Below are 18,922 nucleotides of genomic sequence, written 5' to 3'. Positions count from 1 at the left end.
TTCACCTTGGTAGGGTACAAGCCTCAACTACAGAATCTGCTGGCAAACAGAGCAATTGTGCCAGAGCTTCTACCTCTGGAGTGGTTTTCCACTTCAGCAATAAACAGTACAAAGAAGCAAACTGCGCAGCCAATGGGAGGGAAGTTTCACGAGAAGTTTAAGGGTCATACATTTCCTGGTTTCTTCCCTAGACAGCTAGGAAAAACAGAATATAGGCTGAGGGGAAAACTAGACAGATCAAAGAAGGTTCCCTGCCACCTAGGAATCACTATTTTATAACTATCCTACGCTCCACATAGGCTGAAATTAAAATCTAAACTGTAAACCCAGTTCCCGCCCTTCCTTTTGCAATCTTTCGGCTAGGGAGCTGGAATAAAGGCCAAATATTTCTTTAGCATTCTTACTGGCTTGTTTTCTATATATTGAAAGCATGTTCTCAAAAGTCCCACTTACCTACTGGTGACATTTCTGGTACTGAAGCAACATATGGTCCATCCAGGAACTTGGGTTCATTGTCATTGATATCTTGGATTTTGATGATAAATTCAGATTCCGGCTCCATCGGCCTGCCAGTCAGTCTATCCAAGGCTTGAGCCCTCAGAGTATACTGGGATCTCTCTTCTCGGTCCAGCCTCTGAATGGCATGGATATCTCCAGTTGCGTCATCAATGGTGAACACAATGCCTGCTCCTTCTCCCGACAGTATGTATTTGATGGATCCATCTCCTCTGTCCATATCAGAATGCAACTGCAAAGAGTAACCATATGTAGTTGGAACTTAGCTCACAGTATATATGTGAAGAGCTATTTAATGCATTTGGTTGAGGACATTTTGATTTTGTGGTAGAGAAAGGCAAACAACTTCTGGTTATCATCCCTGCCACCAACCATCACCATCATCATTAGTGCGCCATATGTTTTAGTTGAACAAGCTGCTTCTTCCTGCCTTGGTTCTGTGGGACAAAGTAAACAGGTTGCAGACTTGGAGTTTAGTTGAGGCAAAACTCACTAGGAAGAGTAAGCAAGTTTGACGAAGGTCTGTCATTCACTTCTATGGGGGGAAATGAAGCACTGCACTTAGGAACAACTTTGTGGTTGGGGCAAAACATGCCCAATACCCTTGTCAGTGTTATGTGTGTCAAAGAGCGAGCTGACAGTAAATCACACCAATCAAAGTTGGAGTTAACTCTTTATTAGCAAAAACACAATCTTCACAGACTTGGCTGAGTGTCAGGCTTAATGAACACAGCAGCCCATCCCTGGTAGGCTTTACCCCATGAATCAGTTGCTGAGACTGAAACTCCCCACCCCAGCACCGCCATTTTAGTCCCCTCCTCTCCATAACTTTTTCCAAGCAATTGGAGACTGCAACTGCATGAAGCCCTCTTCTGGTTGACAGAGGATGGGAGCTTTCATAACAGAAGGGGGAGACATCTGTGACTCTCCACCAGCCTGACTAATCTCTTCCACTTGGCCTCCTTCCTTCCTCATCTCCTGCTTCAGCTTCTTCCTCTGATTCTAGACTTCTCTCTGCCACAAACAGAGGACAGTACTCTGCAAAGTAGGGCATATAGCCACTCTAAAAAGGACTGTGACTCTACATCCCACCCACCCCACTCTATTTCCCCATGCCACAAAACTTGAAAGGCCGTTAGCTAGTGAACTCTCATACTACACAACACATTTCTTTTTTAATGTCTAGGAAAGAAATAAGACCGTTAGTTGGCCTGCATTTTTCATACAAAAAGCAACTGCTTCTTTGCATATTTTATGATGGCCCCACACCCCAAATTAATATTTCATTATTAACCTAAGATTAAATTAAAGCAGGAAAGGAGCCTTATGGCAGTGAATTGATTTCATAGAGATTCATGGTGATTGCAGGAGGAAAAAAGACACAGCTGAACTATTAGGAAATGAAAAAGTTGTAACACAGCTACTGTAAAAGAATAGGGCAAGGTAAGCAGCTTGGAACATCTGAATCATACACTCTAGCACAGCTGGTGCAGATGATAATGCACCCTAGAATATTAGAGGGAATTAGCGAATTAACACACTGCATGGCGGCTAATTAGTTCTGAGTAGGCATTGATAATTTGGGAAGCAACAGAACATAGACAAGCAAAATGCAGTATCAATTATCTTTTACAAAAGGCAAGAAGAATGATTCAATTAGTTACAAGTCTGCTAAACACCTTTGCCTTGTGAAATAATTGAAAAATATTGAGAGCAAAATCACCCGAGGCTTAATCAAATGGCTTATGGGACCGCGACTGGCAACAGTAAGAAAAAGCTTGGGAAGATTCCTTGCCTACCAAAACCTGCCTGCTTCTTTTGTTTAACCTCCTGTATGGGAATAGGAAGAAAATAGCCAGGAAACTAGTTGAGCAGGAAAGTCTCACACCCCAATACTTACGATGTGGACTCAGATGTAAATTCTACCAAGGTCTATGGGAGTTGTGTTTTTCAAAGATTGCAGCAGCTACAACAAAACGCCAGTAACCACTTAGAGCACTTCAGTGCTTCAATGCAACATTTGTCCTTCCTGGAAAAGATCTGGACAATGTGTAATGGAACTGTTAGAGTACTGAATTAGGATAAGAGAAACCCAGTTTCCAATCCCTGCTCAGCCATGATGTTTTGCTGATTGACCTTGGGCCATTCACCGTCAGCCTAAGCTACTTCAGAAGGTGATTCTGAGGGTTAAGTGAAGAGAGAGGAAAGCCAGGAAGTCCTTTTGAGGAAAATCACAATATAAAATGCAATTATTGTGGGTGGAGCATACCCAGTGATTTGGGAAAACACACACCGTTGGCTACTCCTACATGACCTTGTGTCTTCTGACATAGTGGCTCAGAAAAGGTGTCAAGCACATCCGTATCCCACCCTTTCTCGAAAGAGCTTGGAACAAAGGAGTTATTCAATTGTTTTTATTATCGCAACAAAGTAGATTAACCCACACTCTGTGAACCACATGCTCCAGTGGCTCCCATGTCATTAAGGCAGCATCAGCAGGGGCCCTGACAGTGAAATCAGGTGACCATTCAAGCATGATGATCGCTTAAGAACAGACATGAAGGCAGCCTCCTGCCACTCAGTGAGCCAACTGTTGCCATGCTAGGAAATGTCAGGAAGCCAGAGATACGGTAATGCTTATCATGCTGTTTGGTTGGAGGCTGCAAATGTCCGGCTCTCTGTGTTCTTAGAACTGTTGCGTTCGGTCAGGTTTTTAGCGACAGGTTCCGACATTATCTCATTGCTTTAGGAGAGTTGCCGGCTTCAGCACAGTTCCTTTCCATGATGCTTTGGTAGGCTTGAAGTCACCTAGGGGGAATTGATGACATAGCTGCTTCCTATGCCAGCATTGCCTCACCTCCTGGAAAGTGCAGTTTCCCTCTTAGTAGCACACAGCAGAGGAAGCTGTGAGATCTGAGTATCAGTAAAACACATCACTTGGGAAGACAGGAGAACTAATGCTAGTGTACTAGAAGAAGCAAAGATCACCAGTGTCAAAGCAATGATTCTTCAACATCAACTTTGTTGGACTGGTCATGTTGTTCAGATGCCTGATTATCGTCTTCCAAAGCAACTACTCTATTCCAAACTTTAAAATTGTAAGCGTAATGTTGGTGGTCAACAAAAGAGGGTCAAAGATTCTCTCAAGGCAAATCTAAAAAAATGTAGTATAAACACAGACAACTGGGAAACACTGGCCTGTGAGCGCTCCAATTGGAGAACAGCCTTTACCAAATGTGTCATGGGTGTTGAAGATGCTCAAATAGGATGAAAGGGAGAAATGTGCTAAGAGGAAGGCATGCTTGGCAAACCCTCATCATGATCAACTCCTGCCCAGAAACCAATGTCCCCACTGTGGAAGGACGTGTTGATCCAGAATTGGCCTCCACCATCACTTACGGACTCGCTTTTGAAAACTGTGTTTATGGAAGACAATCTTACTCAGCTACAAGTGATTGCCAAAGAAGAAAAGAAGACTTCTAGGCTGATGCTAGCCTGGACCAACCCTCAGGACTACCTTGCAGAGTCTCATGGATGCATGTGAGCCATTTGATGGAGTTCTACAAATGCACAGAAATTTTCCATAACTGAGGAAGTCATGCTCATGTACAATGGAAGTGCTTCACTGAAGAACCTAGAAGAGTAAAATGGCTGGTATAAAATGTAACTCAAACCGTCTCACCTCCCAGTCTTAGCAGAAAAGCAAACACAGATTTGTGTGGCCTGTCTAAGAGAAATGACTAATCTGCAGCAGAAATTCCCCTTCCCAACCAGGATGTGGTTCCCTACAACAAGTAGGAACTTGTTGGGAATTTTAATTTTGCCTGGTTAGCTGCTATGCTGAGTGGCTGTCCAGTTGTTCATAAATATATATTATAGCACACCTGATGAGGTTCTGCTGACCCCTGCTGCATCCAGGTCTTAGGGCAGGCCTACTGCAAGGTACCTTCACACAGTAAGTACTATTCCCCAAACCCATGGGATATCACAAGCTTGTTAGGCCTATTGCTAGTGCCCATTATTTTAGCTAGGATGCCCCTTAAAAACCTACTATGTATTGGAAAACAAACAAATGAACAACTCCACTATCTGAGTGGTATTATAGGATCCAGAATAGCTGTAATCTATAAATTAACATGTGCAAATTGAATGTAAATTCATTAGGAAACTGGTCTCTAGTGTCCACCAGTCTAATCAATCTTGATGGTGGACTTTTGAGCTGATATTAAGGCCTGGGAAGGTTCATTTGGGTTGCTAGTTTGATTGTCTAGATGCTGGCACCAGTCCAACTTGTGTGTGCATATGTATGGAAGTATGCTGGAAGTAAAGGCAGAATGGATGCTCAGTCCTTTGCATCTCATCTAATAATAAGGTACCATATGACAGCTTTCTACGTATTCTTAGAAGAGCACACTGCCCAGTATACATGAAATATAGAAAAGGAAGTGAGAGGTAAATCCATACCAGTTGTACATTATGGAAACACAGCATACCAAAGAGATGTTGAAAAACACACACCAAGCAATGTGAAAGAAAATAATTTTGTACAGTCTTATTTCTATATTGCTAGAATAGAATAGTGCTAAAAGTGCTGGATAATTTTCCTGATTCAAAAAACAATAATGGACTGCACCACGCCTCTTTTCTGATCAGCCTGTTCTGTGTCAGTGGGGCTTTAATGAATGCAAGAGGTGAATGCAAAGTTTCACCAAGCAGAATGACTCAGTGAATCTTTGGGGAATGTTGTTCTTCCTAACCTGTCAACGTCCTGATTTTGGCCTACATAAAACCTGCTCCTGCTTTTATTGAATTCAGAAGATGTTGTGTAGGTCACAGTCTGAATCAGCAATACTGCAGCTGTGATTGAGGAAACATATTAGAAAACTCCATATATTTCTGTTTAGCTAAGGAATCTGTTCTAAGCTCATTGCCACTGCAATGGATGGATCAAGATGACTAAAATGTCGAAATAAGAAAGGAGAATCAGCATTTTGCTCTCAGGGTTGAAGCGTAATATGAGGTCTGTGTTCCAAACAAGAAAGTTTGGTTGAGTTCAGACAGAATGAGAGTAGGTGCTTAAAAAACACCACCACCTTTGGCTTGCACCTTTCCTTACCGGATATGCTGCATATGAAAATCGAAGGTGGATTAGGAAGTTGCCTTATACTGTGTCAGATCATTGATCTGTGTTAACTCAGCTAGCAACAGCATTCCAAGGTTTCAGACAGAGATGAAATCTTAAACTAAGAATCTTCTGTGTACAGTATCTGTGCTTTACCATCAAGCTACTTCTCTTTCTACCACACTTCATGTTTGCTGTTGTATGAATTTAATCTGCAAATGGAACCACTGAGCATTGTGTTTGGCCTTCAGTAAGTGCACAGCTTTGTTCATGGGGGAGAAAAGCAACGGATATATTCAGAACTATAAGTTCAGCCAAGCAGAACTGGCTCTAAAGTTCAAATCTTAATCATGAACATCTGGGCTACAGTATCAAGTAAAAAAAAAGGAGCAGGTGCAAGGCACAGATGGAGATCTGTATTCCATTCCTAGATTTAGATTTGCCATCCTCTTCCATAACAGAATCGGTGGCAACTTTGGACCTGACAGCGAGGAAAATGGCTGTCCCCAAACCACATCCACCCCCATGTTTTTATGATGATGTCTTATGTTTATGTTAAGCACTCCTCTCTACCTTCTATGAAAATAGGGAGAGGGTAACATTGACTGCAATGATGTCACATCATGCATCTTTTGAACCAAGCATTACCAGCATGATGTGGGTTGGTGGCAGCAACCGTGAGTCAAAATGCCAAGTGGGATGCAGTCTACATCTGAATACTAGATCCTAGGGCTAACAAAAGGGAAAGGCCACCATGTCTTGCTTAGGAGTGCTGTATCATTGCTGTTGGAGACAAAATAGTAGATTAGATGGGCTCAAGTCTCATTCATCAAGGCAATTATTATATTAAGGAATATTTTGATAAAATGAAACCAGGGCTGTCTTGAGCATATCCAGCGCCATGGTGCGAAGATCCCTCCGGCATTCCCCCCTTTCCAGAGTTGCCGACCTTTTTTTAGGGAGGACAGCACTGCTGGCAGGGAAGAGGCGGAGGCTGGATGTGGTGGCTCCTGGCTCAGCTGGTCACTTCGTGCCATGGTGGCCATGGCAGGGGGAGGCTCTGGGCATGGCGCTGCTTTGGCACAGAATGGCAGAGGCGGGCGAGGGCGGTGAGCTGATGCCGGGAGGTACTGCGTCCAGCCTCCGCCTCTTCCCTGGTGCCCTCCAGAACTTGGCGCCCTGGTGCCCTGCGCCACTAGGCTCTATGGGTAAGACGCCCCTGAATGAAACTCAAGGGAGAAATGCGCAAACTTTGTCTTTCTCTCTGTCTTTCTCACCTTCAGTTGTAACTATCAAGTGTGCTCCTGCGCCCTTGGAAGTGCCATAAACATGACTATGGGGATGGGAGAATGTCATTATTATTAACAGAGATGAGACAGGACTGGTTTTTTCCAAGTGCCTAAATACACTACCCTACATCCTGGTCCACTAAAACTACTGCAAAACATATTACAAAGGGTGCTGGAAATTACAGCCAGGGAGACCTGTGCTCACAGTTGTTTATCTCCTCATTGCAAATTCATCCCATTTTGAACCAGCAAACTAAACTGCAGTAAATTAGCTGGCGGCATAGATGCAGGTTGTGAATCTGTGGTGCTATATAGCAACACAAGATACATTAGAATACAAACTGCCCTGTGTGTAGGATACAGTGCCTTACAATTAGCGATGACTTTGCAGTTTGGAACTGGAGAGCTTGCAATGGTGAACTTGTGAATTTGTCCCTGTACTAATTAAGCTCAAACTTCAAGAAAGTTCAGGCTTGGCTCCTAATAAGCGCACGCTGTTGCCATAACTCTCTCACATCACAGCTATCTGATCTCTTTGCCACAAATGTGGCAGGCATCACCTGCAGTGACCAGGAGAGCTTCATTACTTCCTGTCATCTGAAACTGAAATTGCAGCATCCTTGGCTCATGAATCCATGGTCCATTTTCCAGGGTGCTTCAGAATTTAGAAAGGGCACCAAGGCACCCTGGAACCTGCATGCCCCAGCAATTTTTCTTGGTACCATTTTCCCTCTTCTCCTTTGCCCAAACTGTTGTTTAAAATGATTGACTGTGGAAACCCACGTGACTTCATGAGTATTTATGACAGTATCATGTCAGATTTAACTTCATGGTATTATTGACAAAATTATATGTGTCACCACCACAGCCAGTATCATTGTGGGTAAATTGAGGCCAAAGGCTGAGAGGCAAAGGAGGCGGCGGCAATGAAGAACACTGAACAGCAGCACTGAAACAATAAGAAAGTGTTTTAGCAAAAAGTGGGTGTGCTTTTTGAGTATGATATATGATAAGCGGCTTTGTATCAACTGTATTTTAGAAGTATTGAAGCTTTTAGGGTTAAATTCTTTAGTGCTGAATGAAAATGCTGGCAAAATAAAAAATTGGATGAGCTTCTTTACCAGTATTAGCAAATGATCTTTATTTGCATGCACAGGTATTGCTACAAAATGGCAAGAAAAGCTATGTTTGCAAAAAATAAATTCATGCATGCTTATCTACAAAATTGCTTGTTAGAGCAATTCTGATTCCATAGTAGAGTCCATCTGTCAGTATGACACACCACACACCCACCCCCTAGAAAATACTTGAACTTTACATATATAGTAGTTTAGAAGGTTTAGATGCTGCATCTTAATAACTAAAGCAAATAGACACTGCTGATTTGCCCCAGAACAGAATTTAAAATCAATGAGACCACTTGGGAAGTAATCTGAGGAGAGCATACGATGCATTAAGAAATATGGTCAGATTTGTCTTCTTGTACTGAGAAACTTTAAAAGCACTGTATGTTCATTTTAACCAAGCCAGCCATTGACACTACTGAATGCATCCAGATAAATTAAGAGTTTTGCAAGTTCAGAGACAGCTCTTTCTCCTGCCACCTGAATTACTTTTAATTGGAGTCACTAAGGTTGGGACTTGGGATTGATGTGTAAGTATGAAGCCACTGTACTGAGTGAGGCCATCAGCTCATCTAATCCCACCCGCCCCCCAGCCATGCAACCTGAAATCCTTGTAAGTGGAGGAGCCAAGATTGAAACTGGGGTCTTACATAATGTCATTGAGCTATGGCAACTCCAATATATTATGCATGCAAAGCATATCACTGAGGAACTCTGGGAGTTCTCATAGGGTGCATAGAGTTCTCTCTCTCATGTACAAAGACACACAGTTCTCCGAGTGGAGAACAAGAAAAGCATTCTGGTATATCCTCACATAACTTCACTAAATATAATTTTTCTTTGGGGGCGGCACCAGTAAAGGATGACTTCCAGTCTGAATGATTTTGCAGGCTCCAAAAAAACAATTCCACATAGGCAAATCCCACTTGGCTTTCCCAGACCCAAGCCCATGCTTAAAGTAGCTCTTTGTATCTCATCCCTTGCATACTGATAGTATATAAATAGAGAAACTATCATTTTAGTTCATATTCTGATCCCAGGATGTGCAGATAATAAGAGTGCAATGTTTATTAGATTATTGTTCTGGCAAACGTCAAACAAGAATGGACAATCAACGATGTAGGTTCTAGGGGCATAGTTGTTATAAGAATAGAATGATGGGAAAATGTAATTAAGCATGCCAGTGTTCTACGAGACAAGAATGGAAGCTGGTAGACTTTGATGTCAAGAAGGTACAAACTGAAGCTGTCTGGCAAAAAAAACCTCCAAATGCATACCCTGGCTTTCCTTTGACCAAAACGTCTTCTAAGTAATATAGGAAACACAGCTAAGTGTGTTTTCTCCAGGTCTCAAACAAAGTTAAGGTGGAAAATTATTCTCAACTTTGCATGTAGCCAAGAAAAGCAATATTGTTAAGTAATATAACTGACTTTACTTTGCTGTCATAAGAACGCAGACATTCATGAAAGACAAAGGCAGACTAGTGATTCAGGCTATCATATATTGTGTTTATTTTTCACTGCCTGCTAGCCATTTGAGAATTCCCCCCACTGCCTGCTTTTATATAATGTGCCACTGAAATTACATTTTGAGTGTGTTTATACTGCTGTTCTAAGTCGGAACTTAATCCACAACATCCAAACGCAAGCCAACTTGAATCAAAAGAGCCATCACAGATGGAAAACAAGAACAAAAAGGTGAAAGCTTGAGTTATAGGCATGAAGAAGTCATTCTAAGGAGACACTCACTGCCAAAAGCCCCTTTCAGGCATTATAAGCTTTCCTATCTGCAGAAATTCATGCTGTACCTGTTAAAAAAGTCACTTAAATAATGCAGACTCCAGAGAGAAAAGCCCTGATAACACCAAGGAAAACTGAACAAAAACAGTGTACAATTGAAAAAGAAATGAACAGAGAGGTTTTTACTTTCTTACATTAGGCCTTGTACATTCAACCAAAATACAGGGGCAAAGTTCCCTCAGAAATACATAGCAAATCAGGATATTTACCTTGGTGAATATCATGTGGTCCTGCTAAGCCACACCTGCAGTAGTCCCCCTCTTGGCTAGCTGACTTCAACATTAACCAAATTAACCCTTCAACCACAGAATGAGCCTCTCTTCTGCATCTCCAACAGTACCTACCTACTGAATCCATGGGCAGGGGGCTATTCAGCAAGTGCAATGTCAGGGGGTGGGGCTCTTTGTGGGGGGGCACTCTCTTCTCCTGTTCTGCTCCATGTGGAAGCTATTCCTGTCTGCATGCTCTGTAACATCTAGGACAGGCACGTTCAGCTTCCAAGAGACTGCGATCTACTCCAGCTGTAAATAAACTGGCAGTGATCTACCCATTGGATTGACCAGAGTTGTTGAATTTTTTGGGGAGGAGGCTTCACCAATGATGTTGAGCTTTTTTTGGGGGGGGGGAGGAGGATCCCGCAATCGACCATGATCGACCACAGACACATCACGATTGACCGGTTGGACATAATAATATAATAATTATTTATTATTTATAGCCTGCCCATCTGGCTGGGTTTCTCCAGCCACTCTGGGTGGCTTTCAACCGAATATTAAAAACACAATTCAGCATTAACTGTATAATTACAGTAAAAACACAATACAGCATAACATCCCTGATCTAGGACAACTTGCCCAAATTGGGATGTCAATACATTATGAGTTTCCCCACTTTTGCTGTACATGGTTGCCTGTCCCTGCAAAAGACAGGGAAATGCAAACTGCAGTGACATGAGGACAGTGATGAGCTATCCCCAAATATGTTGTCTTCTGTCGCAACTGCACATTTAATATAACATGCCCACTTGTACTGTTGCAACTTCTTTTTCCCTCCCTCCCTCCCTCTCCTAAACCAATCCCTTCTGTATCAATATAACCTGCCTATGTTCTGAACCCGGAGCTCATCCTATAAAGACAGCCAGAGAGTTTGTAAGGGTGACATCAATTACACCGGATAATTGTTAGTGCTGATCTTTTGGAAAAAGGCAAATCATCGATAGCCTTTCAAAACAGACATTATTCACAGCTCAAGGTGACACCCGTCGGAAGCTCTTAGGAACTGAAATAAATTAGGTGTCCACTGATACACCGCTTGAAGGAGAACAGCCTGGAAAACCTGTGTGGTGCCAGATCTCCTCTTCTTCCAAATTCCTCCTCAAAAACCACCTCTTGGGTGGAGACTTTGGCTTAGCCGCTTAGTCCTACCGCAGAGCCAAAGCTAAGTGCATTTGTGCATACCCATCTTTTTACCCTCATCAGTTCCAGCAATCAAAATTTAGATTGGAAGATCCTCAGAAGTGTGTGTGTGTGTGTGTGTGTGTGTGTGTGTGTGTGTCCTATTATATATTTGCCTAAGGCAGCAGTTTGGCACTGCAGACTACAGTGGCACCATCACAGCAGCAATGGAGGGCTGCAGTGGCAGACGGCCCAGGCGAGCCACAGGGTAGCTCCTCAGCAAACATCCTGCTCTGCCACCCACTGCCATCGCCACTGCCCACCTCACCAATGACAGTGTTTCAGCCTCAGCAGAAGGGGGAATGTGGAGGGAGAGCTGCCTTGGCCTGTTGCAACTGTCTCACCTGGGCTGCCGGCTGCCACCCATCTCCACCTGATATGTAAGTCTAAAGGAAGTGGTGTGGGTGGGTTTGTTTGGTTTTTGGCAAAATCTAATGGGAGCAGGTGGGAGACTTGGCAAGATCTACATGGATTTGGAGGCTGAGGAGGTCTAGGGGGCACTTGAAATGTTGGGGAAGGATTGGGGTGGTAGGTAGAGTTCACACTCCTTTGTACCCCTGACATCGAAGGTGGAAAGGAAAAGCAGGGGGAGGGTCGCCAAAGATTGTAAGGGTCAGGGCAGGCTATGCAACCCTTCCCGTTTTCAATCTCCAATGGGAGTTGGGCACGGCAATGTGACAATGATGTGATGTGATTGACATGTGGTTTGTTCTGCCCACCTGTCAAAGTTGGCCCATTGGGTACGAAACAAAAATGTTCCCCATCCCTGGTCCAACGAGATAGTGGTGTGGGATTTGATGAAAGTTGGGTGGTCTGCTAGCAGGTAAGGCTGTAGGTAAGGCTGCTGAGCATCCTGTCTCCGTGACTTCCCACACTGTGGAATGGAAACATACACCATCATGTGATAGACAACAATCTCATGACTGAAAACACGGAGCAGGAATCTTAACAGGCATAGCCCTGTGTGTGTGTGTGTGTGTGTGTGTGTGTGTGTATGTATCTATATCTATATCTGAAAGGAAGCAGGGATAATACCTGAAGGAGCATTATCACACTCAACATTTAGCCTGGACACTGAGATCTAACTCCTAGGGCCTTCTGGTGGTTCCCTCACTGCGAGAAGTGAAGGTACAGGGAACCAGGCACAGAACTTCCTCAGTAGTGGCACCCACCCTGTGGAACACCATCCCATCAGATGTCAAGGAGATGATACCTTTAGGAGACATTTGAAGGTAGCCCTGTATAGGGCAGCCTTTTAACGTGCAATGTTTCATTATGTTTTTATATATGTTGGAAGCCACCCAGAGTGGCTGGGGCAACCCAGTTAGATGCTGATAATTAGCAACTACTGCTAATAATAGTGATGGTGATGATAATAATAATAATAATAATAATAATAATAATTACTACATACACATTTTTGTTTAATATAGTGACACCTTGATCCCCCCCGCATGCCACTTACCTTTCCCACATACAAAGGATCCGTTCCAGTGTATTCTTCCAAAACGAAGAATTGGTTCCACACCCAGCTCCTCTTCATTCGCAGATGCAGAAGCAAGTTGTCAGAGAGGCTGCCTTCTTGGCCTTTGCTGGGTGGCCTGCTGCTCCCAGATAACACAGCCGTAACGAGGTTCATCATTAAGCAACAACTTAAAGATATACTGAGTCCGAGCCACTTCCTCGCTCTGTCCATTTTACACGAAGTTCGCGTTGCCATACCAGGGTTGTTTCCAAAAGTTGGAGCTGGGTCCTTTAAAGCATTCAACAGAAAGGCCCCTGAAATTCCCAAGGGCAGTCTTTCAGTGATATGAAGCCAGCCAAGTTAAGGACAGTAGTTTCCTGTGAAGTAAGAAAACAAACACCAATCCTACTGTTCAAGTTTCCATCAAGGAATTTTGAGAGCATAGTTTCTTTCTTTTTTTAAAGAAAAAAGGGTGGGGGTGGAGAAAGAAATATGTTTCATGCAGTATTTAATCCCTCTCATAAAACTGTGATAACAAGTTAATCCTCTTCCAAAAAAAGAAGGCTCTTTGCTTATAGCATGCATACTACACTCCCAAATGAAGGTAATGTTTGATTAGCTAGAAAGGAAGACTCTGGCGGTATGCTAAGGTAGGTGCCAGATCTCACTATATAATTGATTGGCTTGAGTGAACAGAACATTTTTGAGAGAAATATTTATGACCAGACAGCACCGGCAGTATTTCGAAGGAGGATTCACTTCATAAAAGTTATAATATATACCGATTTGACTCTCTTTTTTTCCTCCCACCCAGCATCCTTCTGCAAAATTCTGCATGTCACCTCACATGTATATGCATGCACACAAATATTACAGACACACTGCAATGCTTTGATTCAATTTTAGCAGCTGCAAATTATTTCTCACTTTATTCTTTTAGCACCCAACCTTCCTCTGCTTCAAGCCAGGCTTCACACTCTGCTGCCTGCTCTCTGAGGAGTTGGCCACCGCAGCTAATGTGACATTTCTAGAATTCTGAATAGCCAGTTAATCATTATATCTGTCACAAAAGGTCTCAGGATGCTGATAGCCACATGCTACCGTAGCATATGCCTCAGTGAGTCAAGCAAACAACTTTTTCCCCCCTTCCACCTTGAGCCTGAAAGACTCATTTAGACCAAGGAATGTTGACCTCCATCAGAGGAGACTTTCTCATCAGTCAAAGATCTTTTGTTGTCATGAAGTTAGATTAGCTGGTGACCTCACTCAGGCCATGTTTTGTAGCAGTCTTTTCTTCCCCTGTTTTGCTAAGTTTAATGAGGTGGCACTGCACTTCGCTACTCTTGACAGTGCAGTTAGCAAACATCCTCTGTGTGTTTCAGATGTTCATTTTCGGGAGGGGAGGGCCCTTTGTGTCCTCTGAGGGCAAGTGAATTCTTTACAAAGCCTAATATTGATCTTTTTAAAAAAAAGTCTTTAAAGTCTATTACGATTTCACTCTACTCTCTGTTGTGAAATTAGGTTTCTGTTTTGACAGACCGCTTAATGTTTTTATCTAGAGATGATGGTTTTTTTAGAATTAAAAAAACCCCCAAACACCCCACATACGCAGCAGGAGGTGCAGCCAGGCTCATCAAACTCATAACAGAAGCAAGGGCTATTATGAAATGATTATGATGTGCAAAAAATATGTAAATATTAGTGGAAACTTATGAACATCCACAGATCTAAGCTGCTCCCCACAGCCTCTCTGTATCCATTTCCCTCACCTCCCAGACACACAACTCTTCTTTTCAAAAACAGATTGGTATCTACAGCAGGAGCCAGGAATCTTGAGGGTGTACTCAATGCTAATGTGAAAGTAGTAGAGGGGACATGTTTTGTTTGTGAGCACCCAGAAGCACCTATGTGACTGGCCGTTGTTTAATGCAGAACTGGAAAGGTCCGTAGGCTAGTTGGACAATAAAGTTGGTATATTTTCTCTCACACATCCCCGATCACACTCAAGTGCATATGCTCATCACTCATCCTATTGTCCCTAGGCATTATACTGCTTTTTACCACAGCATTCCATGTAGGGTTCTCTGACAGCTTCTATAAGCTATTAGGTGTCAGGAGAGAGACACGCAGGGAGTCCAGATGTTGCCTTGTCTCCTCAAGTGACAGCCAAGTCCAATGTCTAGAGAGGAGTTGATTGCAAACAATATTGAGCATGGCTGAATTTGTTTTGTGAAGTAATTCTGGAACAACTAGCTTGCATTCCTGGATGCCACCTGGAATTCTTCTCCTCTCCTGCTTCATGGGTGATTGATGAAGATCTTACAATACAACATTCTGTCTGTGACTCAGGGTGAGAGTTCTGTATGGTGGCATGCGGCAGAATTTGTGTCCTGGATTTTGAGGGAGAAAGGTAGAAATGTCCAATCTACAGACTTTTTGAGTAAGCAAGGTATGTTGAGCCATGCGTGCATGAAGTTTCAGCTTTCTATCTGTTGTGAAAGCGCCTTAAGAATTTTGATATTCCAGTCAGCGATGTGAGTCAGTGAGTTTCACAGGTTCCCTTACTGACAGCACTATCAAAATTCTTAAGTATGATGATACTGAAACAGCTATGGATATCTAGGCTGCTGTATTTCATCTCCTGTGGAAATCTATGTCAAAACTTCCATCAGTTTTGATGGACCCGGACTGTTCTCTTTGTGTTCCCAACAGACACTTGTTCAAAGGTTTGCAATCAACCCTCCTACTGATCCCCATGGCAAAATGATCTTTGAATATGAGTCACCAGAGGTTCTGCTTAAAGTCATCTTGCAAGCAGTCTTGTTTACTGAACATCTGTGATCGTCAGCAAAGCTTAGGATAATAAAGAAAACAAATGATCAAGCATTAAACTCATTCTCACTGGAAACAGTTTGCTCATGCCAGTAAAGTTAATTGTAAGATCATTCTCTGTGCATGAATCCTTATGCAGCCAGAACAGCACCATCCCTGCACAAGAGGAGCGAATCAGCACGGTTTTCAAAAGTACAATACTGTATCTCTCTCTCTCTCTCTCTCTCTATCTATCTATCTATCTGGGGACACAAACAACAACAGAGCTCAGTGAGGATTGAGCATGCTTTGTGGGTGTGGAATGCTAAATACCTGTTGCGGGAAAAGATGGAAAAGTAGGGGAGAGGGGGAATGAAATCCAGGATAAGGGCATGACTGGTTGGCTGGCATCCTAAAGAGCAGCTGCCAGCTTCTGACATCTCCTCCTAGTCTGCTTCCTCTGACCACTCATTGTTGTCCCACCACCAATCCCCTGGCTGTGAGCCTTCTTTCCTTGGGGGTTCCATGGGGGTCCCCCATCTGGTGCCTCCCACCACTCCTCGGCATCCAGCCAGTCCTGCTATTTGCTGGAGCACTTGTGCAGTCCAGGGCCTGGCCCCAGCACCGCCCACCAATGAGGGTAAGTGGATTTCTCTAGTGAATTAATTTATGTACCATTACAGTATAAGCTGGGGATGCGGGTGGCGCTGTGGTCTAAACCACTGAGACTAGGGCTTGCCGATCAGAAGGTCAGTGGTTTGAATCCCTGTGACGGGGTGAGCTCCCGTTGCTCGGTCCCTGCTCCTGCCAACCTAGCAGTTCAAAAGCACGTCAAAGTGCAAGTAGATAAACAGGTAGCACTCCAGTGGGAAGGTAAATGGCATTTCCGTGCGCTGCTCTGGTTCACTAGAAGTGGCTTAGTCATGCTGGCCACATGATCCAGAAGCTGTACCCTCAGCCAGTAAAGTGAGATGAGCGCCGCGACCCCAGAGTTGTCTGCGACTGGACTTAACTGTCAGGGGTCCTTTACCTTTACAGTATAAACTTGGAATATCGTGGAAACAGGGATTAACACTTTACTAATTTTTCTTTGTAAAACAAAGAAAATAAATGCATTTTACTAAATAGGATAAAAATAGCATATAACCTAGCCCCCATGACAGCTCTCCCAGCAGCAGCTGTTCTGCCATTCTAGAGATTGGGGAAGGATGTGAAAGGGTGGCAACGGTGGGGATGGGCTTTGCCATAAGGGAATTATTGGATTATGGGAGCCAAGGATCAGGAGTTATGGCTTTAGCCCTGTATGTTCGAGTCCATTAACAAAGTTGCTCCCCATGAAATCTAGTTGCTGACAAGGCCAATCCACCGAAAAGCGCCATAGAAACAGCAGCAGCACTTAACACCACCAATATTTCTCAGTAGGGAGAGGAAAGCCTTCAATTTTCCTGGAGGTCATCTAGATTAAGGCTGAAATCCTACGCACATTTACCTGTGAGAAGCCCCACAGTGGGACTTGCTTCCAAGTAAACATACATAGGTTTGCCCTATTAAAATAGAGTAAGATATACATTTTACCGTACATTAATAAAAAGTCTTACTGATTCCTTAAAAATAGAACCTGCTTTCATACAAAAACAACTGCATAATTTTTTTTGGCATTCATCAAGAGGAGATCTTATTGGAAAGGGCATAAGTACACATTGGTTTTGATTAACTGGATTACACAAGCCTTTTGAAAATCATCTGTCTCGTGTGTGTAGTATTTGCTTATTCCTGCCAAACACCCAGTAGTTTGTCCATTGCATGTTAATGCAGACTGGTGCAGTAACTTGGGGGAGAAGCTTTCAGTGCTTCGGTGTGGATTATATGCAGAGTACCCAACAGCCTTATAGGATCGTGCTCCTTCATCAGTATTATTACTATTTTTAGTTGTTTTGATTAATTAGCAGAGCAAAGGTAAGATGCACTCTGCATGCATGCATGATTAATATAGCCATTTAGTTAGGTAGTAAAAAGCAATTATAGGTCAATACATACACTCTTATAATCAGTTGTTTTTTTTTAAAAAATAAAGGCACTCTTTTGCATTTATGCTGTATGGTAGAGGATGAATTGGAGCTTTGATAAGGGAGGGTGTAAACACGTATGAGGGATGAGCAGCATCAGTTCCTGCAGTATTTCCAATTTGCCCATTTTCAGCAGATCATTAACACATATCTTTTGGACTGGGAGGTCTGTCATTATATAGAACTGAATTTAACCATTAATGATAATCCATGCCTGATTTGGTATGGGGGGGAAAGGCATATGCTTTTCTTTTCCCCCCTTTTTTTGCAGTTAGCAACGTGGTAATTTTTTGGTGCACTTCGTAACTGGAGTAATTTTGCTCAGCTGTACTGTTGATATCCTGTCTCTCAGTCCTGCCACCCTCACAGGAATGCTTGGTGGGTAGAGGCGGTTCTAGGGGGCTGTGACCAGTGTGGTTGCATCAGACCCAGAGCAGACTTCACCACTATTACTCCAATGGAAGGCAAGAGATTTTGAGTGCAGTTCTGTGTATGAAAGCTATTTGCAGGAGGGAATCAGGAGTGCCATATTGGAAGAATCATTTCAGTTCAAATACTCTTTTAAGCAGCTTCGGGGTTTTTTTGTCACAGCCCCATCCTCCTCAAATAAATGCATACATTTCATATATTTAGGGTTGACATTATACAAATACAGGGTGATTTATAATGAAGTATACAGTATGCTTCATTATGAATCACCCTGTATATCTAGGAGCAAGTCCCATTGAACCCTATAGGGATGACAACTGAGTAGACATACATAGGATTGTGATGGAACACCCCATTCAAATGTCAACAGAACCCAACAGTTGCACTGGTTATATATTTCTCTCCCCCCCCAAGTGCCTGCACTTGCATTTCAACAGAACTCCCCAAAATTACCTCTACATCCAAGTCTTTCTACCCCCGCCACATCAACACTCATGCATTCTGGCAAAAGTGGGTGGTATTCTATGGTAGTCCTTAGACTAGATCCATAGAAGTTAACAGTCACGATTTACTTAGGTTCATTAATTTCAGTGGGTTTTCTCTGAGAAGGACTTAGCTGAACACAAAGTTAAATACTCCAAACATAAAAAGCATTGGGGGAGGGGGAGTGGCAAAGAAAACTGTGTAGGATAGCAGAAAAGATGTATAGAACCCACTTAGTCACTGGAAATGTATTGATATTATCATTGGGGACTGGACAAAGCTGGACCATCCCTTTGGAGGGTTTTTTTTTGGGGGGGGGTATTGAGAAGCTTGGCAGGGTGTCAGGGAACTGACATCGGAGCCA

The 18,922-nt window shown here is 43.1% G+C and overlaps 1 protein-coding gene across 3 annotated transcripts in view; it reads right to left on the bottom strand.

Annotated features, from left to right (window-relative positions):
- Positions 1-18,922, bottom strand: part of CDH20 (cadherin 20) — a 156,134-nt gene that overhangs the window by 30,689 nt on the left and 106,523 nt on the right. For all 3 annotated transcript variants that reach the window (XM_079984945.1, XM_079984943.1, XM_079984944.1), the window contains exons 2-3: positions 12,770-13,146; positions 454-748 (exon numbers count right to left, since the gene is read on the bottom strand). In XM_079984945.1, coding sequence (XP_079841071.1) covers positions 454-748; positions 12,770-13,024 — 550 coding nt within the window. In that variant the 5' untranslated portion in view covers positions 13,025-13,146. The remainder of the gene's footprint in view (positions 1-453; positions 749-12,769; positions 13,147-18,922) is intronic.

This window comes from Podarcis cretensis, assembly GCF_951804945.1.
Source record: "Podarcis cretensis genome assembly, chromosome: 7".
In the NCBI taxonomy this organism is placed as follows: domain Eukaryota; kingdom Metazoa; phylum Chordata; class Lepidosauria; order Squamata; family Lacertidae; genus Podarcis; species Podarcis cretensis.
This window is presented reverse-complemented; position numbering and strand designations above follow the sequence as displayed.